The 25,000-nt window shown below is 42.2% G+C and overlaps 1 protein-coding gene across 1 annotated transcript; it reads left to right on the top strand.

Moving 5' to 3' along the window:
- The first annotated feature begins 1 nt into the window (after position 1).
- LOC310853761 (uncharacterized protein) lies at positions 2-11,309 on the top strand. Its single transcript, XM_083758194.1, has 10 exons — positions 2-137; positions 1,104-1,326; positions 1,837-2,021; positions 2,627-2,842; positions 5,134-5,515; positions 6,175-6,317; positions 6,883-7,122; positions 7,744-7,905; positions 8,126-8,215; positions 9,642-11,309. Exons 2-10 carry the CDS (start codon positions 1,110-1,112, stop codon positions 9,816-9,818), a joined length of 1,812 nt encoding a protein of 603 aa, XP_083614320.1. The 5' UTR covers positions 2-137; positions 1,104-1,109; the 3' UTR covers positions 9,819-11,309.
- Positions 11,310-25,000: the final 13,691 nt, after the last annotated feature.

Here is a 25,000-nt window from a genome sequence, read left to right as displayed (position 1 = left end):
GGTGGAAAGTTCACAGGTCTGCCACATACAGTTATAGTAGGCTACTACACTGCAGCATGATAGTTTTCAGATATTGTGCACTTTTTCACCATTTCACAATTGGCATAAGCTGACAGACTGAAGCCCAGCTCAAGCAGGTACTGTAATGATGGACACACTTTTGTGTTTGTTGACTAACAGAATTATGTGTGGAGCTAAACACTATTGTATAGCAGTTCAGTTCATGACGTTACCATGTTGCAATACTTGATTACAACTGGACAGCATTTAATTAACTTTAACACTGTTATACCAATAATACCAATAATAGCTCTTCAACACCACCTAAAACATGGGGCAATGTAGTCCTTTTGATGGCTTTATAATGATTGGTTAAAACCACCTTGCTGTGGTAAAATATTAAGTGAGAGGAAAGGAAATTAAATGAAATGACATTACAGGAAAAATGACAATGAGTTATAGGTTAGTCCAGGAGAATATTCCAAAGTTACACAGAAAGTACAGGCATATTTATACAAATATTGTAACTTATGGACTGGGAGAAACTCCCAGTCCATAGCGTCATCAGGTCAGACGTCACAGTCCGGTGGTCAGTTACATACACAACATATCTTTCATATCCATATACTGTAATCAGTATACTATGTCATCATGACTTGTTCAGATAATGGATGATGTGCTATATGCTATGTGATACAGTATAATATACTGTACCCACCCATATTACCCATATGATTGGTAAAAAAGGGGAAGTCTGACAGTCTTACACAGAAATGGCACAAGAGACTAAATTATCCCATTCTGACCTGAGATCAGATTCTAAAAATGTCAGTCGCTCTTCGATTTTTCAAAAATAGCAGACCTACAAGCTCGTATCGCGCCACTCGGTGGCGCGATATGAGCTTGTAGATCTGCTATTTTTAAATAGCTAAAGCATAACATGATGCTAATACCAAAATGGGTGCCCGTTCAGAATGGGTTATAGGAAACAAAAACAGATCTATCACCTGTTCATATCTGAAGGAAGGTTCTTGCAGCTTGTAATAAAGTGAAAAAAAGCTAATAGCTCGAGGTTGACATGTTGTTTTGCTTTTTGTTTGAAGTTCCAGATGGTGATGTTGGACGTGTTAATAATAGGCGGGGGTCCCCATGCCTTGACCCTGGCCACTATGCTGTCTAACTCTGCAGGCCAGAGCCCTGCATATGGCTCAGTCCTCCCAGCTGCTCATCTAGACCCACCCAATGTGGGCAGCCAGGCCCCACAGGAGCTGCCCATGAAGACCACCTGCAGGGGCAAGAAAGGCAGGAGGGGAACAGTTCGAGTTCGTGAGTTTGTAGAATAAGGAATGGGGGACATTAAACACTCTTGTGTTGGATGTCAAACTGGATATTAGTTCTGTAGTTGTGAGTTCTGCATATGAAGTAAACCAGTATGCGCCTTAAAGGTATATTCAGTGATTTCACTCAAAAAACCTTAGGTTTCGTTTTTGGCTGGGACCTAAGACTTTCATCCAATCAGGATAGAGAGCCAAAAACGAAACCTAAGGTTTTTTGACCCCCAGGGGTTAACTGGGGACAGGGAGGAACTCCTTATATGGTCAGAACACTCTATAGTAGAGAGGATTATCACAACAAAACAAAACAATAAGTGATATTTGAATGAAGTGAAATCACTGAATATACCTTTAAGTTCCTATACTGTCTGACAGTTCAGATGCATAACAAGGTGTGATAAAGTTAGTGGTAATTGATACTCTCCGAGTATAAAATCGGAGTATAATGAGAGCAAAGTGAGTACAGTGTGAATATTATATTTCTTTTCAATCTTTCTTCCAGAACAGACAGTTGAGCAGCAGCAGCCATCATCACTGTCTGTGTCCAACGGGGTCTGTGTCCCACTCAGCCTCCAGGTAGTTGATTCCTATGGAGAGTGGACTGCTCTGTGGGAGAGTCAGTTCACTGCTCTCGACATCCCTCATCTACGATCACACACACTGGTACACACTGACCCTCTCAACAAGGTAAACACGCTTACTAGATTCAGTAAAAAAAAAGAAAAATAATATCAAGTGATTCGCTGACATATATTTAAAAAATAATAATAACGCACCCAGCTTTCTCACTAGAGGCATACAGCAGAAAAAATGACTGCTGAACATGGTCACAACACTAGAGGAGCAGCCTCTGGAAACATAAGAATAAGAATAACACCAAAATCAAACTGTCTCAAAAACACTGGTATATATATATATATATATATATATATATAGGGCAATAATTATCTGGAATGCTCTGCCCAAAAACATCTTATCGACAATAAATAACAAAACTACTTTCAAAAGAAATGTCAAACGATACCTTGCCAATTTGTCAAGTATATAACTGATTTGAGTATTTGAGTTTATTAACAGTTTTTATCATGTGAATTTGTTTTTGTATTTTAAATTTAGTTTTTCCTGTTTTAATGTGAATTTTTACTTGTACATCTGTATTGTATTTGTGTTATTTAGGACCCCAGGAAGACTAGAGGCTCTTTCATGTGTCTCTAATGGGGATCCTTTAATAAACATAAACATAAGCACATCTTGTCATGAATTTCATCTGTTTGCCTTTTTATATTTGACAGCTAGCGCTGCAGCAGTTTGTTCTGGAGCACAGTCGTGCAGCAGAGCTCCACAGTCTCCCAGACCAGGTCTACATTCTGGACGACAATGCCTTCTTCAATGACATGCGGCTGGGCAAGAAGGAGAAGAGGCGTCTGAACGTAGCCACCACGCTCAGGAAGAGTCTGACCTTCAGTCTGCCGGGAACCAGGCTTAGTGTGGACTTCTTTAAGCAGCAGGTTTGGACAGTGTGTGCACGCACGTGTTTTGATTGATTGATTGAAATATTTATTAACAGTTTGCAGAATTTACAGTACATTTCAAGCACAAACTCAATACAAAGACTGTTAACTGTGAGTGGACGACCCAATTAAGCATTACACTTGTTTACAACAGGGTCCACATTGTTCAATTCATCAAAACATTTAGAGACATACAAATAGACATTTCTATGTAGCTAAAGAACAGAACAGGAATTCATCATATAGGAAGCAAAAAGGGAAAAGATACATATACAGTGAGGGGAAATGGGGGGGGGGGAGGGGTGAGGGGGATTCAGATTTTACAGAGGCCAGTTTCGAATTGCAGCCATCTGTAGGTGCCCTTTGAGAGCGGTTTTGAAGGAGTCAAGGGATTCACATGTCTTAATGACTGTTGGTAGGGCGTTCCACATTTTGGTGGCATAGGAGCGAAAAGAATTTAGTCCCTTGTTTGTGCCAAATCTCTGTGTGTGTGTGTGTGTGTGTGTGTGCGTGTGTGTGTGTGTGTGTGTGTGTGTGTGTGTGTGTGTGTGTGTGTGTGTGTAAAGGGTAAAATCCCCTCAATCCCCCGCATATTTGGAATATTACACTGCATGTCAAAAAGGTGTTCTCAGCTGCTGTGGGTGCTGACTCATGCACAAATTGCAATGATTTTTTATGTCCGTGAACTTTTATACTTGTATATGGGATTATAGACATCTCTGTAATGCATCTTTTGTTTGTGTTCTGCTCTCAATCAATTGTAACCACATCTTCAAGGAGTATTTCTAAAATAAATATCATTACCAACGCATGGAAATAGTGTGTCATACTTATCTCAGCAGCAGGACTTTGCATGCTTACAAGGTTGCCTTTTAACCCCATTCTGAACGGGCACCCATTTTGGTGTCAGCATCATGTTATGCTTTAGCTATTGAAAAATAGCAGATCTACAAGCTCATATCGCGCCACCGAGTGGCGCGATATGAGCTTGTAGGTCTGCTATTTTTGAAAAAAATCGAAGAACGACTGACATTTTTAGAATCTGCATCTCAGGTCAGAATGGGTTAATCAGACCAGTGTGTGTCCAGTGGAAACCTCGTATGAATCTGATCTCAGGTCAGAATGCGTTAAAACCACTACCATTCAAAGCATCAGCCTGTGTGTACAGTATATGACTGGTGTGGTGGGGGGCTTACCTATAGTCCCCTCAGCTGCGTGGTATCATTATGTTACCTCAACTCTAAAGGCCTATTCATAGTCTGGATTTTCGGTGGTGAGGTGACCACAGCTCCGGTGGTGAGGTGACCACCGGAGCTGAAATAACGTTGAGCGGTGGTGAGTAAAAACAGAGAGAAGGGCTGGAGCGGTGGCGGTGGTTTGCTCTTCACCGCGGCTCGTGACGTCATGTTGTAGTTCGGTGGTCACCTAACCACCGAAAATCCAGACTATGTATGAGCCTTTAGTCCTGCAGCCCCAATCCTCACCCTAACCCCAAGCCAGCACTAAGTTTCACCCCAGGCCTAAACTGAGGGAACATAGAGCTGAGGGAATATATAGGGCTGACCCAATTAGGAGGAGTGTGGTTAATGTGGATGTCATCACAAATACAATATTAGGATTAACATTAACCACACTCTCACTAACAACTCACAACTTGTGAACTTAGTTGTAGATCAGCTATTCTTGGAGATGTCTCCCCAAAAGATGTTGGGGTTCAATTGGTTAAATACCGGGTATGTGTCTCTCTAAATTTGTTGCAGCAATGAGACTTTTCGTATGTTGATTAAAAACAACAAAGGTCCTCTGGAAATCAAGGCTGCTGCTATACCTGAATGGTTTGAATAGTTATGAGTGCATCTGAACTAGAGTTCTCATCGGGCCCGAAAATGAAGGCCCGGCCCTAACTGGGCCCTAACTGATCAGGCCCTAGGCCCGGCCCGGCCCGACTAATTAGCATAGATTTTAGGCCCAACCCGGCCCTAAAATGTCGGGTCGGGCCTGGTCGGGTTTGTGCAGAATTTGAGAACTCTACACAGAGTAAAAGTGAAACGCCAGTCAGCACCATCTTCATAATAGATAAATACACAAACAGACAGAACAGAACAGAACTATTATTTTTATTATTCTAAACATATTCAATATATATATATTTTTTCATGGAGCCCCAGGCCCGGCCCGGCCCGGCCCTACTGATTAGCATACATTTTAGGCCCGGCCCTAAAATGTCGGGTCGGGTCGGGACTGGTCGGGTTCGGGCAGAGTTTGAGAACTCTAATCTGAACACACAGGTGAAGAAATACAACCTGGACAAAGTGCTGGTCAAAGGAACAGTGGACTGCATCACTCCAGTGATGGACGACGACGACAGAGGAGAGGTGAAGGAGGCAGAGAGAGAGTACGAGGGGACGACGAGAGGGCGTGAGACGAGGAGTGTGAAATATTTCCAAGTCCTTCTTCGGGAAGGAATGACGCTAAAGGCTCGACACGTCGTCATGGCCACAGGCCCAACCCGTGTCCAGATGGCGAACATCCCTAACTGGGTGAGATGCATCGCAGAGAGCTACCCTGAGGAGCGACTACAGCACACTGTGGACCTCATGCACGGCCTGTCCATCTCTCTGGAACAGGAGACACACTGTCTGACACAGAGAGACACATGTCCAACACTCGGTAAGTTAGAACTAAAACAGGTTTTCATGTTAAGGGCCCCCAAATTAATATGTATTACTTGGCCGCAGACCCCAATCTGAGAATATTTTGTGCCAGGCACCCCCCCATACAAGATTTGTGTATAGATAAAATGTCGATATCTTACCATTATGCGTGTTTAGGGTGTGGATAGACATTTGCTGATGAGTCTGACACCATGGTTTTGAAAGAGGCTAGCTGTCTATAAGAGGGCCTGATTAATAATAATAATAAACTTTATTTATATAGCACCTTTCATACATAAATGTAGCTCAAAGTGCTTTACAGAGCAGAAAAAATAATAAAAACAAAAGAAAAACAAAACAGCATTAAAACAGGCATGCAGTTAAAACAATAGGACAATAACGCAGTGTCAGATCAGGAGAAGGCAGTGGTACAAAGATAAGAACAGATAAAATAAGGCAACGACATTAAAAAACAAGCAGTAATACAATACAGTGAGGACGTGAATAATAAGGGGGGGGGGGGGTAATTAAGAATGTATGAAGGTATCGACTTCACTTCAACATCACATAAATGATCTAAGTACGTTGGGCCTGTGTTTACATTTCGTTTGAAACAAGAGAAGTTACTGCACTGATCTAACTGACTTCCCTGGATACTTCCCTATGTGTGTGTAGGCGGGTCATCATCACGTGTGGTGTGCGCTGCAGGCCAGAGGGTGATGGTGATAGGTGGAGGTCTGTCCAGCGCTCATGTTGTCTCCATAGCCGTGCAGCAAGGTGCCAGCCATGTCACATGGGTCATGAGGAAACACCTCCAGGTCAGCTCATTAGAGTTCATGAAAACTAAAAAAGGCCTTAAATGTGATGTTGACACAACAGTGTTTGGAAACATTTCAATATGTAATGTGAAAGCAGTTATTTGGTACTTACTACTACAAATTGTCTTAAAAGTCACACTGTGGCTGCAATCTTGTCTCAGATAGTAATTTTAGCTTGATGTACATGTACAATTATTTGATTGAAGATTTAATAACTTAGTAAGAGAAAAAAAGAAATATAATCTAAAAACAATATTAGTCATCTTATACATTTTTTCTCTTGTTTAGTATATCATTATTAAAACAAGATCAATAATCTAGTATGGCTGGATATAAGTTGGCAATTCTTGCTAAGATCATTTTTTTTGCAGTGCAAATATCAAAAACATTCTGGTTCAAACTTTTTTTTTTTTTACAAAACAAATGAAAATCATAAAGAAAATGTCCAATGTCTACATTTTGTATGTGTTTTTTTATGGTTCTTCTTCAACTAATTTTGCTGGGGACACCCTGGAACTTCACCCCTTTGACAACCACTGCTTTACCTGGTGCTCTCTAACCCCAGCTGAAGCAGTTTGACGTGGGCGACGTGGAGAGCCTGGTGGGACGTTATTCCCACGTGGAGCACGGCATCAAGATGGACGGCCAGGCCTACCTGAGGCAGTTCTACAATGAGAGGAGCCACCACAGGCGGCTGGCCATGATCCGACAGGCCAGGAAAGGCGGCGCTGTCACCCCAGAGGCGTATGCTCACCTCCAGCCTTTCATTCAGAGTGGGAAAGTGGATGTAAAACCATACTGTCAGGTAATCATTACACATTATGCGCATACATCTTCTTTTTTTTTTTTACGAATACAACATATGAAATACAAGTGCACTTTTATTTTTATGAATACTAAATAATGTTGGCATTAATTTAAGCCCATATTTAATAAATCCAAAATCCATAAATCACCAGTGTTGGAAGAAGTTCTCTACTTGAAAAATTGTAGCAATAATAGCACAATGCACAAACATTCTATTACAGGTAAAAGTCCTAGAACAATTTACAATTTACAATTTAGGCATTTAGCAGACGCTCTTAATCCAGAGCGACTTACATTAAGCAAGAACAAAAGCATGGGAATACATCACATAAAAAGCATTTATCATGAAACATGCGTAAGCTAAGAAAGTAACAGTGGAATATCTATATAATGAAACTATACATATATACTACTATGCTATACATAATGTACTATGGCCTCATTGTATTCACAATGTTATATGTGAGTAAAAAGTTCAAAAGCACTGGTACCAAAAGTAATTTCATTCTGTCATTATGCAGAATGGGAAATAGCACCATCTGCTGGGCCATGAGAGGAAATGTAATTTGCACAGCCTAAAAAAATATATATTAACACCAACACATGTATGGCTGTTCAGGTGCGTGAGGCCAGGTGGTGCTACAGAAACCAGGCATGGAGTGTGTCCCTCAGCACTGGGGCCAGCTGGACTGGGGATATGATCTGGCTTGCCACTGGTTGTAAACTGGATGTCAACCAAGATCCATTGCTCTCTGGAGTAATGAAGGAATTCCCCATTCAGGTATAGGTCAAACGGAGACAATAGTACATATGCACGAGAAAGGGAGTTTGTGTAGTCGTTCAAAAATAATTATTACATGGATACCTGTACATAACACAGTGGTAAAATAGGTATTTTTGATGCTGTCCGAATATGGCTAAGGAAACTTTTGTTTGCGCCTGTCCATATTTCGGGATATTTGTTCTAACATGCTGTGGTACTTCACTTCCCCATGTTGCAGGTAATAGACGGTTGGCCTTGTATAAAAGAGAGCTTACAGTGGGCACCAGGGTGCCCCATGTATCTGATGGGACAGTACACCGCACTTCAGGTACCACTACACACTACTGTACACAATGTAACATTTTGTGTATTTTATGAGCAGGGGTTTCCAGGGGGTTTCCCAACAAATAGCATCAGAATCAGGTGCACGGTGTTTTTCAAAACATCGTGCAAAAAAAAGGGAAACATTTTGAATATCTTTTTAAACAAATTATTTACATTGCAAAATGTAATTACATTGCAAACACTGCATGGTTTATATAGGAAGTGTCCAGTCAGCATGTATATCACTGTAAATCCCTGGAACATGTGACACGTTTAAAACCTAAACACCAGTGTGTAATAATAAAATGCCAAGTGTTTATTAATAGTCATAAAATACAGTAGAACACGAGTTCACTCAAACACCTCACGAGAACACCTAGTGTTCCAATTCTAAACGCCTATAATATGACTGACTTTGATTGTAAAAACTAAACACGTTTATGTGTTTAAAAAGTGTTACTGGCGATTAAACATGTTCTTCTGTTCATAATCTAAACACTGTGACACGTTTAAAAAGTGTTACAAATAAGTGTTTATAACTTAAACGCTTGGGTTTAGTGTATAGATATGATACGTAGCTTGCGGAGTTAGTTCTGGCAGACACTCGAGGTGCTCATTCTGTCTGTGCTATGCAAAGTCCCACATGTCATATTGTACGCTGTCGTGGCAATCAGCTGACCATTTGGGCGGGGGTATTTAAGCTCACCCAAGGCTGCATTTTTTCTGCATTCCTTCTGTGTTCCTGGTTGTCGTTATGAGCTGTTTGCTCCCACCGCCACCCCAGCAGTGGCGTGCACAGACATTTAGAGGGGCAGGTGCTCAAGTGAAAAAAAGGGCACCTTGTGCAGCGTATTTTGGGGCGCGAACCCATTTGGGTGCTTTAGCTATTGAAAAATAGCAGATCTACAAGCTCATAGCGCGCCACCGAGTGGCGCGCTACGAGCTTGTAGGTCTGCTATTTATTTTTTTATCGAAGAACCACTGACATAGAAACATATAGCTTTAGATTGTGGGGACCAAAATAATATAGTAGAAGCGTTTTTTATCAAGATTTGATCAATGTCACCATGGTCCACACACTACAATTTTTTTAAGAGCACATTGCCAAAAGGGCCGGGGGTGCTCTAGCACCCCCTAGTGTCTATCTGTGCACGCCACTAGCCACCCCAGCACCACCAGTGCAGGCTCTGCTATTTCTGTTCCCCTTTTGGGGGGTTGATATCGTATATCTATCTCCCTGCATGATGGTTGTATAATTGCATAAAGTGAAAAAAACAGCAGGGAGAAAGTTTCTGCAGAGCCGAACGCCAACATTAAAATATTATATGCATTCTCATAATTATATTTGTTCAATCGTGAGTTATCGATATTGCGGATGACTAATTCTGTGAATCTTAATTTTCTTTCCTACTTTCCACACACGAGCACAGGTGGGACCTCATGCAGTGAACCTGGCTGGAGGTCAAGCAGCAAGCATGCGAATTGCCAAGGATATCATGCACCGCCGACAGCAGCAGCAGTCCACAGGAAGAGCTCCTGAGATGAATGTGGAAAAACCCAAGACAGAGGAATATATTCAACACATGCACGGCCTTTTATGGCTGTGAATTATGACACTCATTCCAAATGCACAGCGGCCACACAAACCGTGTGTGTAATCTTTCATCCATATGCTACTCCTTTTTAGTCAATATGAACTTTTGTTGGTTGTAAATATGCTTAGACAGTAATTACATGCACAGATGATGATGAGGATGACTTCAGGTCATCAGGGAGGGTTACGTAACAGGCAACAAACGGATTCAACAGAACCACCGACTATGTTAACCTTACTGTCACAAATGTGGGAACATTTTATATGGATATTCACGTTTTATTGAAGTACATTTCAAGGCTGGAAGGTGGCCTGAAAATAGATCTGAGCAATGGTCACAGTTATTATGGCATACATCAAAGAGGAAGAAACATCTGCACACTTGTTTCTATAGAGCTCCACAAAATACTTACTTTATTATGTTTTTAAACGTGCAACGTTTCAACCCTTTAGGTCTTCATCAGGCAAATGATATAACATGATACTGTATAACGTAAATATTATTGCGACTGTAGGTCGCAGTTTACTATGAAAACCTGCAAAACCTGTCAGTCACGCTAAAACCTGTCAGTCTGTCCGTCCGTCCATATGTGGAGCTGACTATCATCACCTGGATCTCCATATTATGAAGATCATGACATTGACCTCATCAAACCCTGGGTAGCCATACATGGAGAAGACTGGATCATCACCTAGATCTGCATATATGGAGCTGACCAGCAACTCTACATCTGACCTCACTGACACCAGATTCATAGTTTAACTCCTGCTTCTCAACTGTGCCGTATTAAGAAGCTCTGATGTTTCAGTGCGACCTCGCCCTTTAGGACAAATGCCCAGAATAGGGATGTTCAGGTTTATGTTGTTAACAGTTAAACTTTTGCATAGAAATAGTGTGACCATTTCAGATTGGTGGATTAATTTATTTCATCACCAGATGGCAATGAGACAATGTAATAACAGGATACTATACTTAAATATTTTCCAGGCAAGATTATATAATCTGAGAAAATATTTAGAAACTTGTTCAAACAGAATAAAAAAGGGAAAATGAAAAAAAAAAAAAAAAACCACCATGTGTTTTAAATGCCTTAATATGGAGCCAAAGAGACAGGCAGAGAAATCATTTTGAGCAGCTATTGTTAGGGGATTTTCACAAGCTCTCAATTTGAGGCCATATGTTTAAGATTACAGATTTCATGATGACAACTCACAAAGTTCCCCTGTTTAAAATGGGTAAGCGTAGCTTTGCCAATAAGCAAGGAAATTCACCATCTGCCTTTGATGTGTGATTGCGGAAATATGTTTGTGGTATTTTATTTTCCTGTGTTTTTCGATTAATGAATTCTGTCTCCACGAAGAGGAGCTCTGCCTTGACCATAGTTATTACCATAAAGTACTGACTGTCCCACACTCAAATATTGCCAACTTGTTTTAAACTCCAGAATACTCATGCAAGTTCAAAACATCAGGTCTTACTGTCTCTCTATGCAACCGGTGTAATCTGTCTCTCTCTGCGTTGTGTTGAATGGAGTATGGACAGACGGACCCAGAACTGTCTTTGGAAACCACGTTTTATTCTGACAAGGAATAACAACAGACACGTCTCCACGTTAGTTCTTAGTAGTGCAACAACTCCTCTCTAAACAGAGTGAAACAAACACTGTATAAATCGATTTGCAAGTACAATTCTTATTATGTTATACAGAGAAGTCAACAAAGACACCCACCTCGTTCCAAGACGGAAGTAAAGAAGGAAGAGGTGGAGGTGTGGCAGGACATTTATACAGGGGGCAAAAGGGGGAGACTTAAAGGGGCTGTGACCTCTAATGCACTATGTATCCCTATACACATGAACCATGGAGAATTAAGTCAGGTAGAAGCACTTATTTGTGTCATATTTCGTGTAATTATATAATACTGTTACATCTATACATTGTGGATGTTGGTGCATCAGCACTGTGGCCAAACACAAGCAAGAGTTACCCACAATTTCTCACAGGGATGATTGGCTGCGTACGTTTTGGTACTTGGTTGTATTATTGACATTTTGCTATATTTTTGAGTGGTGTAACCACTCCATTGAACAGCAATGTCTGTTCCTACTGTATATGTATGTCTGTTTAGAGTACCAACAGGTGACAACGTGGCGCTGTTGAGCTTCACACTGTGCACAGGTGCATGATGGGAAGCTGAGCTTTTAGCAGGCATTATGTGTCTTTAATGTTTGTGTTTACGTCATTTTTGTGTTTACGCAAATACTCAAAAATGGCCATTCATTTTTTCAATGGCATTCAATGTTTGTGTCAGGTCAATGTTTGTGTAGGTAGCGTTTTCCTTTGCCCTGTTTCTGATTGTACCCCCAATCTGGATGGGTGAGTGGTCTCGGGGAGGTCTCCTGTATTCCAAGACCGCCTCTTTTGTTTTGTCGACGTTGAGAGCCAGGTTGTTCTCCTCCTCTTCTCTCCCGTAGGCTGTTTCATCATCGTCTGTGATCAAGCTATGACTGTGGTGTCATCTGCACACAGTCATGGGTGTTCACTGTACACAGTGAACAGGGAGTAGAGAAGAGGGCTCAGAACGCATCCCTGAAGGCCTCCTGTGCTGAAGGTCAGAGGGGTAGAGGTCGTTGTGCCCAGGCCTGACGTCTGTCTGTCAGGAAGTTGAGTGCAGCTGCACAGCCTTGTGTTCAGAGTCAGACCCATCCGTAAGGCGGGGGATTATAAATGGTATTGTTTGTTGTAATTACTTAAATTACTTTCATTGCTTTGGGTTTTGCGTATTCTATTTATATATTTTGTATTTGTTCATTTGCTGTGTATGTTTATGGAAGACCCTTGCCTTAGTCTATATCACCTAGCTGGCCTTGGACTCTGTCCCAGTTTTACGTCCCAGCTAATTACGCAGCTACAATAACCCCTAGCTCTTCCCTTCTGTATTAACTTGAATATTGTCACAGTCTCTGTCTGTGTTTGTCTATGTGTGTGTGTGTGTGTGTGTGTGTGTGTGTGTGTGTGTGTGTGTGTATGTGTGTGTGTCTTTGTGAGTGGGCGTGTGTTTTGGGCGTAGGCTTGGCTCCAGCTCCCAGCTTGGCACACCTGGTTCCAGTTCCCTAATCTCCCTCACCTGCCTGGCATCAGCTAATCATCCTCCAGCCTATAAATGTTTGGTCTGCTTCCCGTGCCAATGCCAGATCGTTTCACAACCTCAGTGCGTGGTAATGCTTCTAGTCAACCGCTCTAGTATTTTTCCTTGTGATTCCTAAAGGCTCATACATAGTCTGGTTTTTCGGTGGTTAGGTCAGGTGACCACCGAACTACAACATGACGTCACTGAGCCGCGGTGAAGAGCAAACCTCCGCCACCGCTCCAGCCCTTCTCTCTGTTTTTACTCACCACTGCTCAACGTTATTTCGTGGTGGTCAGCGGTGGTCGCGGTGGTCGCGGTGGTCAGCGGTGGTCAGCGGTGGTCAGCTCACCACCGAAAATCCAGACTATGAATAGGCCTTTAGTGTTAGTATTTTTGGAACCTTGATTTTTTTGCTTCTCGTGATTTTTGATCCTTGCTCTTCTTTTTTTCTCAGTGATATTCTGACCAGCTTCTTTGTCTTGCCTACTTGCTGCCACCAGCCTCAGCCTGCTCGAGGAGCCTTTTTTCCTCCTGTGTTTTTTCAATAAACCCCCTTGGACTTTGTTGTGTTCTGCTTTTGGGTCTGCCAGTTTTTACAAATCGTATATGTTTCTACTTGTTGAATAAACTTCACTTTAAAAAGTACTATGCTGTACACCTCATGCGCCTGCAGGTCCCCAACAAACAAACACTCAAATCAGGCTTCTGGCCAAACATGAGGCCTAAAACCTGGTCACCCCTTTTATGTCTGACCGGGCACCCATTTTGGTGTCGGCATCATGTTATGCTTTAGCTATTGAAAAATAGCAGATCTACAAGCTCATATCGCGCCACCGAGTGGCGCGATACGAGCTTGTAGGTCTGCTATTTTTGAAAAATCAAAGAGAGACTGACATTTTTTTTAATCTGATCTCAAGTCAGAATGGGTTCATCAGACCAGTGTGTGTCCGGCGGAAACCTCGTATGAATCTGATCTCAGGTCAGAATGGCAGTATACTACATAAGTAAAACATCATGTCAGTAGGGCAGTGGTTCTCAATGTGTTTGGCTGGGGATCACCGGGGAATGCCCCCCCAGGTTGCAGTAGTAGGGCCTACTTCTTCCAACACTGCATGATTGGTGCTGGAGTCTGGACTCTGGAGACCACCTCCCATCCCCCATAGTCTGGACTCTGGAGACCACCTCCCATCCCCCATAGTCCTGGACTCTGGAGACCACCTCCCATCCCCCATAGTCTGGACTCTGGAGACCACCTCCCATCCCCCATAGTCTGGACTCTGGAGACCACCTCCCATCCCCCATAGTCTGGACTCTGGAGACCACCTCCCATCCCCCATAGTCTGGACTCTGGAGACCACCTCCCATCCCCCCATAGTCTGGACTCTGGAGACCACCTCCCATCCCCCATAGTCTGGACTCTGGAGACCACCTCCCATCCCCCATAGTCTGGACTCTGGAGACCACCTCCCATCCCCCATAGTCTGGACTCTGGAGACCACCTCCCATCCCCCATAGTCTGGACTCTGGAGACCACCTCCCATCCCCCATAGTCTGGACTCTGGAGACCACCTCCCATCCCCCATAGTCTGGACTCTGGAGACCACCTCCCATCCCCCATAGTCTGGACTCTGGAGACCACCTCCCATCCCCCATAGTCTGGACTCTGGAGACCACCTCCCATCCCCCATAGTCTGGACTCTGGAGACCACCTCCCATCCCCCATAGTCTGGACTCTGGAGACCACCTCCCATCCCCCATAGTCTGGACTCTGGAGACCACCTCCCATCCCCCATTTATGTGGGTGAATGTAGCGTCATACATATAAGCTAGGCTGGTTCTCTCTCTCAGCGTGCCTTTTAAACAGGTGTGTTTGCTTACGCTTACGGTCACAGTGATCACTGTGGGATCACACACAGCTGCGGGGCCACATCACAGGCACCTCACTCGCAGGGGACCGTGCTCACCCCACCCCCCCCCCCCCCCCCCCCCCGCAACAGATGTTCACCCCTGAACTATGACCCCCCCCCTCACTCAGCTCTGCTCGTCTCGTCGGTCTGACCACTGAGGAGGTGGAAACGTGACAAATGTGTCAGAGGAGTGCAACGTGAACTATTATTGTTGGAACAATAATAATGGGTTTTGTAGTAAAATAACAATTAGTAAATCTCTTACCAATATAGGGAAATTATTCATATTACATTTAGCATACATAATTCATAACCCCATTTTTCCCCCCATTTATTTTACACTTTCAAAATTAACACACAGGATGTGAGTGTGAGTGTGTTAATTAATTTGTAACATTTCAATTTTCCCTCATCCTGTCCATTCATTGGTTCGGGGGACATCCCAGGGGTCTGTGGAGGAGTTCCAGGGGGTCCCCCAGCAAAAGCAGTTAATATAGCATCATAATCGTGCACACACACACGTGCACAGTGAAAACACTGCTTGGTTCGCATACACGCACACACACTCGCATATGACTGTCCTATCTGGCAAGTGCAATATAGACTATGGGCAAACGCAATATGATATAGTATATATGCAATAGCATATGGGCAAGTGCAATAGTATATAGTATATAATATATTCCCCCATGGTCCCCTCCTACTGCTGATGAATTTGCATATGATTTTTATGATTGTGTGGTCCCCTTATTTTATCATTTTAACAGTGCATTATAATATTTAATATTTATTAATGGATTGAGATGACTTGACTGGACTGGACTATGACGGACTAACAGTTTTATGCCATGAAGTTTTAGCCCCTTCAGTGTTTTTTTCGTTGTCTTTGCGTCCTCTCTTGATACTGTTATATGTTGTGCTGCACTAAACAGAATTTCGTTGTATGTCTCATACAGTGACAATAAAGATCTTATCTTATCTTATCTAATCATTTTAACCACTTTATCCATTTATATGTTGGCTATTCAAAACTATAGCAGATCTACAAGCTCACAGTATACGTGTGTGGGAGCTTGTAAATCTAAAATTTTGATTTGTTATTGGCACAAAACCTTTTCAGATCGACGGGGTCCACAGCCAAATATATATCAATATGGGGGTCCTTGAAATGAAAAGGATGGTCTCGCTCGCACTCCTGAAAAGGAGATCTACAAGCCCACAATGCATCGATCACACCGTTAAGGAGATCTACAAGCCCACAATGCATCGGTCACACCGTTAAGGAGATCTACAAGCCCACAATGCATCGATCACACCGTTAAGGAGATCTACAAGCCCACAATGCATCGGTCACACCGTTAAGGAGATCTACAAGCCCACAAAATGCATCGATCACACCGTTGACACATTCTGCTAAGTATGAAGGGGGGATCTCAGCCCATGAGAAGATGCAACAGATGCAACTATATATGGACGCGACAGTTTAATCCATTCTGACCTGAGATCAGATTCATACGAGGTTTCCGCTGGACACACACTGGTCTGATTGACCCATTCTGACCTGAGATCAGATTCTAAAAAAATGTCAGTCGTTCTTCGATTGTTCAAAAATAGCAGACCTACAAGCTCGTATCGCGCCACTCGGTGGCGCGCTACGAGCTTGTAGATCTGCTATTTTTCAATAGCTAAAGCATAACATGATGCCAACACCAAAATGGGTGCCCGTTCAGAATGGGTTAAGAGTTATCCAATTAATTTGATTTAATCGATAACATAAATTATATTTGTTAATCTAATAAAATAATCAATTCATAATCAATCCTTATTTTAGGAATATCATTGTAGGCACGAATCCTTTCAAGCTCTATAAAGCTCACATGTACACTGTTGTATGCATTAAAGGTCGATAATTTGATGAAATGGAAACTCAGTCTCATCTGGGGTTCACACCAAAGGCTTTTCAGGAGGCTGTGTAGCCGCATGCACGCACACATGCACACATGCACGCACACATGCACACATGCATGCACACGTGCACACATGCACACGCACATACACACTCACACACGCACAGAGAGAGAGAGAGAGAGACCATTACCATACTAATACTGCTATGCACTCACACTAATTGGGAATCACGTCCTGAGGGTAGTTTCCTGTGTTTTCATCATCATAAAGCTACGCACGCACGCACGCACGCACGCACACACACACACACACACACACACACACACACACACACACACACACACACACACACACACACACACACACACACACACACACACACACACACACACACACACACACACACACACACACACACACGTGCACAACCTTCTGACTCAGCCAGAGTATCCAGAAGAGGTTCATGCCAATAACTTGTGCTCCGTCATACGTCGGTATCTCACACCTAAAATAGCAGATCTACAAGCTCACAATGTGATGCCTCCGCGACATGCAGTGAGCTTGTAGATCGGCTCTTTTCAGTGCGTGACACCATCGTCTCTCAGCTCAATGGTGGTGTGTCCGGCCAGGCATGTGGGCTCTCTGTTGGGACGACGTGGGCCTCATGCAGATGCTCAAGCTATCAACAAACATATGATCTGAATGCCATGTCTTAGTGTAGACTCTGAGTGTATAGCTCTCCATTGTAGGCAAAGACTGAAAAACATGCGTTCTTCTGGAAGAAGCTGTGCAGACAATGGCGTGCACAGGTAGACTCTAGGGGGTGCTAGAGTACCCCCTGCCCTTTTGGCAATGTGCTCTAAAAAATAAAATAAAAATGTGTAGTGTGTGGACCATGGTGACAATCAAATCTTGATAAAAAACGCTTCTACTATATTATTTAGGCCCCCACAATCTAAAGCTATGTTTCTATGTCAGTGGTTCTTCGATAATAAAAAAATAGCAGACCTACAAGCTCGTAGCGCGCCACTCGGTGGCGCGCTATGAGCTTGTAGATCTGCTATTTTTCAATAGCTAAAGCACCAAAATGGGTTCCCGCCCCAAAATGCGCTGCACAAGGTGCCCTTTTTTCACTTGATCACCTGCCCCTCTAAATGTCTGTGCACGCCACTGATTGTAGGCAAAGACTGAAAAACATGCGTTCTTCTGGAAGAAGCTGTGCAGAAGGCGTGCTCAGCCAGCCAGCCATTGGTCGCTCTGTCAAACACTCTGATGTTATTGTAGTGGTGTCCTCAAATACAAACATCTTTGTCGCGATGATGGCCGAGTGACCTGATGAAACAAGTGTTGGAGTGCCTCTGGTGTTAATTAAATACCAGAACATTGTGGGGTTTTTTTTAAAGGTATATTCTGTGATTTCACTTATTCTTTTGTTTTGTTGTGATACTCCTCTCTACTATAGAGTGTGCTGACCATATAAGGAGTTCCTCCCTGTCCCCAGTTAACCCCTGGGGGTCAAAAAACCTTAGGTTTCGTTTTTGACTCTCTATCCTGATTGGACGAAAGGCTGGGTCCCAGCCAAAAACGAAACCTAAGGTTTTTTTGAGTGAAATCACTGAATATACCTTTAACAACGAATTACTTTTTTTTTTTAAATAAAACAAAAAACAGATAAAACAATCCCCCACCCACCCCAACCCCAGAAAGGTAAACTACACTAGCCTGGTTAACCAGGCTAAAACTACACAGCTCTCATTACTCTGTATTGTCCATAACACCACTTGACAACATCAACTCGGATAAATTAAAAAAAGAAAAAAAAAAAAAAAAAAAATCAACCCAGCGGAAATATTGAAGGTAGAACCTCAAAGAACCTACCCCATATCTTTTCAAAAGTAGCAGGCTTTCTCCTTACATTGTACAGTATCTTTTCAGGAGTACAGTATGATGCGGAAGCTCATTCAGCCTGCAGTGTCTCTGTGAAGGTGAGTTTTCAGATTTCCAATTAACCAAAATTATTTTCTTTGCAGCTGTACTGGCGAGTGTTGATCAATGTAACTGATATGTACATTTTAGATACATATTTATTTACTAATTATGAATATTAATAGCCCACACAATAATGTCAGAGGATGCGGCATCATCGCTGTTCCCAGAATGTAAGCATTTAAAGCCAGACTCTCTAAAACCATTTCGGCGTACAAAGCCTGAAAGCCATGAATCATTAAGATAACCTTTGATTTAGGAGCGCATACATTTAGAGGTGTAGAGACCGTTGTAAGAGGAGAATTGTAAGAATGTAATAGAGTAAAAGTACTCAAGTCAGAAGGTACGTAGTGTACCGGCATGTAAGACATTTTAAACCAAGTAAATATTAAAGGTATATTCAGTGATTTCACTCAAAAAACCTTAGGTTTCGTTTTTGGCTGTGGGACCCAGCCTTTCATCCAATCAGGATAGAGAGCCAAAAAATGAAACCTACGGTTTTTTGACCCCCAGGGGTTAACTGGGGACAGGGAGGAACTCCTTATATGGTCAGCACACTCTATAGTAGAGAGGATTATCACAACAAAACAAAAAAATAAGTGATATTTGAATTAAGTGAAATCACTGAATATACCTTTAAACTTTATCTTTAATGTTATAATGTTAATCTTATAAAACTGTAATGCTATATTTATAAACATTTTAAGGATAAATACTTCAGAGGAAAAACTACAATACTTAGAGTAAAAGAGTAAAAGTAAAAGTATCACCTTAAGGCAGGAAAAGACCAAGAAACCTTGACACAACACAAATAAAAGGAGTCCACACCAGCGTGCATACTGTACGTTTCAAAGGATTATAATAATATATATATATAACGTTATATACGTTTCAAAGGATTATAATGATCATAATATTTAGCGTGCATACTGTACGTTTCAAAGGATTATAATGATCATAATATTTTCTGGGGAGCAGAACAGACGTCCAAGCAAGCATCAAAAAAAGTTCTCCCACGGAAAAAATGTCCGTGAACATATTATATACTGTATGTAATCCAACAACCTTTGACATGGGAAGTAGTATATTTTGGGTTCAGAGGTTAACAAAAAGTGAATAATGGCGACACCTAACGCTGGGAGCTTTACTATGGGAGATGTGGCATATTACTAAATATAAAGACTCAAGGTCAAAAAACATGTTGTCACAGATACACTGGGTGTTCTGGCAAACAGGAGAAAACAATTCTTTATCTACATGCTGGCTGGGGAAGAAGTGAGATGAAAACTCAGTGGGACAGCGTGACATGAAAAATAATCATAATAAGGCATAAAAATCATGTAACACTCCATGCACAAACAACAAATCTTAAAATATTATCCATCAGTGACGTCACCAAATTCTTGGATCATCTGGTATTTCAATCTCTATGATATCAGAGACAGTGATGAACTTCCAGTAATCAATCAGAAGTGGACCGCTCCATTATGTAATAGTCAGCCTTCTGTTCTTACATCTTTGGCACATAGGGGAAATAACCCTATCAATCTTGTGTAACCTGAGCAGGGTAAAGTACCGTAAGTTCTATGAAAAATGTTAAATTGCATCTGTTTATGTTTGGTGGAAATCAGAACCCTCTGAGCCCTCTCTAAAATGATTTCCCAATCTATTGTAAATTGGTAAAGTATTGTTCAGAATACTATATACGGAGGAAGTTAATCCTTTAACCCATTCTGACCGGGCACCCATTTTGGTGTTGGCATCATGTTATGCTTTAGCTATTGAAAAATAGCAGATCTACAAGCTCATAGCGCGCCACCGAGTGGCGCGCTACAAGCTTGTAGGTCTGCTATTTTTGAAGAAATCGAAGAACGACTGACATTTTTTTAAATCTGATCTCAGGTCAGAATGGGTCAATCAGACCAATGTGTGTCCAGTGGAAACCTCGTATGAATCTGATCTCAGGTCAGAATGGGTCAATCAGACCAATGTGTGTCCAGTGGAAACCTCGTATGAATCTGATCTCAGGTCAGAATGGCTTAATTGAGGTGATATAAGAGTACAAAACATGTGATCCTCCAGGGGGGATTTTTTGGTGTGTCCAACTTGTCCAACTTCCTCCTTAATATGATCTTCCCCAATAAGACACAAGCTGAGTAGTAGTCCTCTCTCTCACTTGTCGAATAGTTTCAGAAACGTTGTGATTGAGCCATCGATCTGTGCATGGATGTTGTCGACGTCAAATGCGTAAAGCGCATTGCAATAAGGAATGATAATCTCCATGCTGATAGCTGTGTGGCCTTCATGCTGCAATAAGGAGACCCTCCCCAGATGATATCTCCATGCTGATAGGCTGTGTGGCCTTCATGCTGCAATAAGGAAACCCTCCCCAGATGATATCTCCATGCTGATAGGCTGTATGGCCCTCATGCTCACACCTGCCCTTTTTTGAGTGGTGTAACCACTCCTACATCCAGCAACGTCCGTGTACCTAGGTAGGTAGGCAGGTACCTGTTTGTATAAGTGAGCACGGGTATGTTACTTATTTATACCAGTAGGGGGCACCAGAGTACAGAGAAGAAATTGGAACGATACAGAGAAGAAATTGGAACGATACAGAGAAGAAATTGGACGATACAAATTGGAACGATACAGAGAACCAATAGACGGGAGTTGCACCACTTGGTTCACACTGGTGTGATTTTTAAAATTACATCACTCACTTACTTACTTATTAGTTAAAACACTCTCTCACTTCCCATTTATTCGTTGTGGCCTAGAGCCTGGTAACAGGGTTATAATTAAGTGAAAACAAATGATACAAATTATTATGAATGTGTGTGTGTGTGTGTGTGTGTGTGTGTGTGTGTGTGTGTGTGTGTGTGTGTGTGTGTCCGTGTGTGTGTGTGTGTGTGTGTGTGTGTGTGTGTGTGTGTGCGTTATTTTCCTCATAACCTTGATTCACAATTCATTGTGATACAGATAAATAGGAACTGTAAATAGTACTGTTACTTCCACTGATACAAGCTGGATCAGACGCACGCGGCCCACCCATGCGGCCCACCCATGCGGCCCACCCATGCGGCCCACCCATGCGGCCCACCCATGCGGCCCACCCATGCGGCCCACCCATACGGCCCACCCATGCGGCCCACCCATGCGGCCCACCCATGCGGCCCACCCTGCCCACTTAACAAATCTTATCAAATCTTGGGCGGGAACCCATTTTGGTGTTCGCATCATGTCATGCTTTAGCTATTGAAAAATAACAGATCTACAAGCTCATAGCTTATAGGTCTGCTATTATTTTTAAACGGATTTAGGAAACTTTTAGAATCTGATCTCAGGTCAGAATGGGTTATAGAAGATTTCCAGGTCGGCGCGTGTCCAGGAGGTTTTGGGAAGCACGTGGTCCAGCAGGCCATCCATCTGTTTGAAGAGAAGGAAACAGGAAATAAAGACCAGCCTGTGCGAGCCTCTGAGGGCCTGCTCTGTGTTGTTACAGCGCTGATATGTCTGTGGTTTAGGGTGTGTTTGTCTGCTTGTTTTATTATGCATGTTGAATGTCAGCGGTGACTTTACAGCCTTAATGAAAGGCCTCCTCCGGGAAAATCAGGACATTTCCGACCACAGCTTAAGGCAGGTGGTTTTTGTTTTTGTTTCATTTCAAATCAAGGAACGGCCCAGTTTAATATGCATTGGGCCACGGACCCTCAATTTGATACACACTTAACACTTACCTTATAGTCCACTTGTCTGAATGTGAACCCATAGGCATGTTGCATACACCTAGTTTTATGTTAGAAATGTTGAGTATGGGTCTAAATGCTGGGGACCCAAACCTTGGTGTACTTACTGTAACATGTCTGGGTTCACAATGGGGCTCTATTGGCTGGCAAGTAGACTATTAACCCAATCTACACACTGTACAATGTTTATGTAACAGTGTAATTAATTAATAGTGTAATTAATAGTGGCATTTTAGGTGTAGACTGATGAGTGTCAGTGGTTATAGTTTGTGTGTTGTTGTTTTTTTTGGTGGCTTTTCTGCATTTATTTTCTGCATTTATCAAGTGAAGAATACCAGCTCAGTGGCCTTGTGGTTAGAGTGTCCGCCCTGAGACTGGGAGGTCGGGGTTCAATCCCCGGCCAGGTCATACCAAAGACTCTAAAAATGGGACCCAGTGCCTCCCTGCTTGACACTCAGCATCAAGGGTTGCATTGGGGGTAAGTCCCTGCGACATACTAGCGTCATGTCCAGGGGGTGTACTTGTACATCAAGCTGCCTCACGCTACAGAAACAGGAGATAGGCTCCTGCCCCTATGGGCCTCATGGCTACAGAAACAGGAGATAGGCTCCTGCCCTATGGGCCTCATGGCTACAGAAACAGGAGATAGGCTCCTGCCCTATGGGCCTCATGGCTACAGAAACAGGAGATAGGCTCCTGCCCCTATGGGCCTCATGGCTACAGGAGATAGGCTCCTGCCCTATGGGCCTCATGGCTACAGAAACAGGAGATAGGCTCCTGCCCTATGGGCCTCATGGCTACAGAAACAGGAGATAGGCTCCTGCCCTATGGGCCTCATGGCTACAGAAACAGGAGATAGGCTCCTGCCCTATGGGCCTCATGGCTCGGCAAGGCTACTTACTTACTTATCAAGTGAAGAGACAAGGGGAGAGACATACAGCAAAGGTCGTCATGAACGAACACGCAACACGCTGTCAGGCTGAAACCTGTTATGTGGCATCATGCGCCTGGACCACTTGGCCAGTGGGCGCCCCAGGTTAGTGTGTGTGTTGTCTGTTGTTTTTATGTATAGTGTTGTCTTGTGTGGACCCCAGAAAGATTAGATACTGCCTCTGCGGTAATGGAAGCTAAAGAACAGTGATGGAAGAAGTACTTACATGTTTTATTTAAGTAAAAGTAGCAATATCCTATTGTAGAAATAGTCTGCCCTCTAACACCCGCATTAATTTCTACTTGCAAAAAATAGATTTCAACCTTACTACTACTTTGTACTAAGACTAAAAAAGATGTTAAAAAAAATAAAAAAAATAAAGTTTGATGAAAGATTTATAATAATTATATAATAATTATATAATAATATAATAAATTAATAATTTACATTTTGGGGATATCTTTCACAATAATGAATAAAACATGTTCTAGACATTCTAATGATCACAAAAAAACATATATTACAATTATTTTACCTACTTTTATTAGGGTAAAGGTCAAAAGTATTAGGTTAAAAAAAAATCAAAATTGCGTCCAGACATTTTTAATTTGTGTGAATTTCAGCCTCTGTGGGGGGTATTTATATGCAAATATCATGACCAATGGCATTGAAATGGCATTGCAATGAACATCACTGATGACGTTTAGGTGAAAAAAGAACAGAAAAAAGAAAAAAAAAAATTAGTAATTAAATAAAATAAAATTGTTGCTAAAAAGCAACGCTGGGTCTTAGAGGGTCCTACAAGTTTGGTATTTAGCTACTTACTTTCAAATGTATAAAAATCTATAGCAAGGTATAATAAAATCAGATCTATGAGTTCACGTGTCGCAAAGTGGCGTGCTGTGAATGTGTGTGTGCACACGCGCGCAAATGTTCGCATGCCTGTACACTACAGTACAAATGCATTTTACAATGTTGTTGGGAGAGAAAGTTTGTGTTTGTAATGAAAAGCAGTGGGTTTAGCATAGTTCATTTGTGTTTGTAATGAAAAGCAGAGTGGGTTTAGCATAGTTCATTTGTGTTTGTAATGAAAAGCAGAGTGGGTTTAGCATAGTTCATTTGTGTTTGTAATGAAAAGCAGAGTGGGTTTAGCATAGGTCATTGCGTAACATCGCTTATAAGCATGAGACAGTAACAGGACTGAACAGTAAGATGGCTGAAGGAGGTGAACGTACAACAAAACCTTATTTTCATTTATGTATGATACCAATCATGTCCTACATTAAGCATAATAATTCACAAAAATAAGTGTTTTAACATCTGTTCTATCAATTATTTTCTTATCTGTCTCAATGACAATAAAATGGGTTCAGATCCCTGGGATCTCATCTAACGTAGGCATGAAATTCTATTACTGGAGGCTGAGAAACACTTGGATATAAATGCTAAGAACAAACGGAAACCCTTCAGCATTTCTCTACTGTAGCTTGTAAAACTATTACCCTGCTTGACAGCTCAGCATTTCTCACAGAGAGAGAGATAGAGAGAGATAGAGAGAGAGAGAGAGAGAGAGAGAGAGAGAGAG

Source organism: Protomyctophum parallelum, assembly GCF_964188405.1.
Source record: "Protomyctophum parallelum genome assembly, chromosome: 2".
NCBI classification, from domain to species: Eukaryota; Metazoa; Chordata; class Actinopteri; order Myctophiformes; family Myctophidae; genus Protomyctophum; species Protomyctophum parallelum.
This window is presented reverse-complemented; position numbering and strand designations above follow the sequence as displayed.

What these genes read in the sequence shown, in the direction of transcription:
- LOC310853761 (XM_083758194.1), top strand. Translation starts at nt 1,110, where the DNA reads ATGGTGATGTTGGACGTGTTAATAATAGGCGGGGGTCCCCATGCCTTG. An exon ending in TGGACTTCTTTAAGCAGCAG is followed by an intron (nt 2,843 to 5,133) that starts GTTTGGACAGTG and finishes CTGAACACACAG; the next exon opens with GTGAAGAAATACAACCTGGA. An exon ending in TCATGAGGAAACACCTCCAG is followed by an intron (nt 6,318 to 6,882) that starts GTCAGCTCATTA and finishes CTCTAACCCCAG; the next exon opens with CTGAAGCAGTTTGACGTGGG.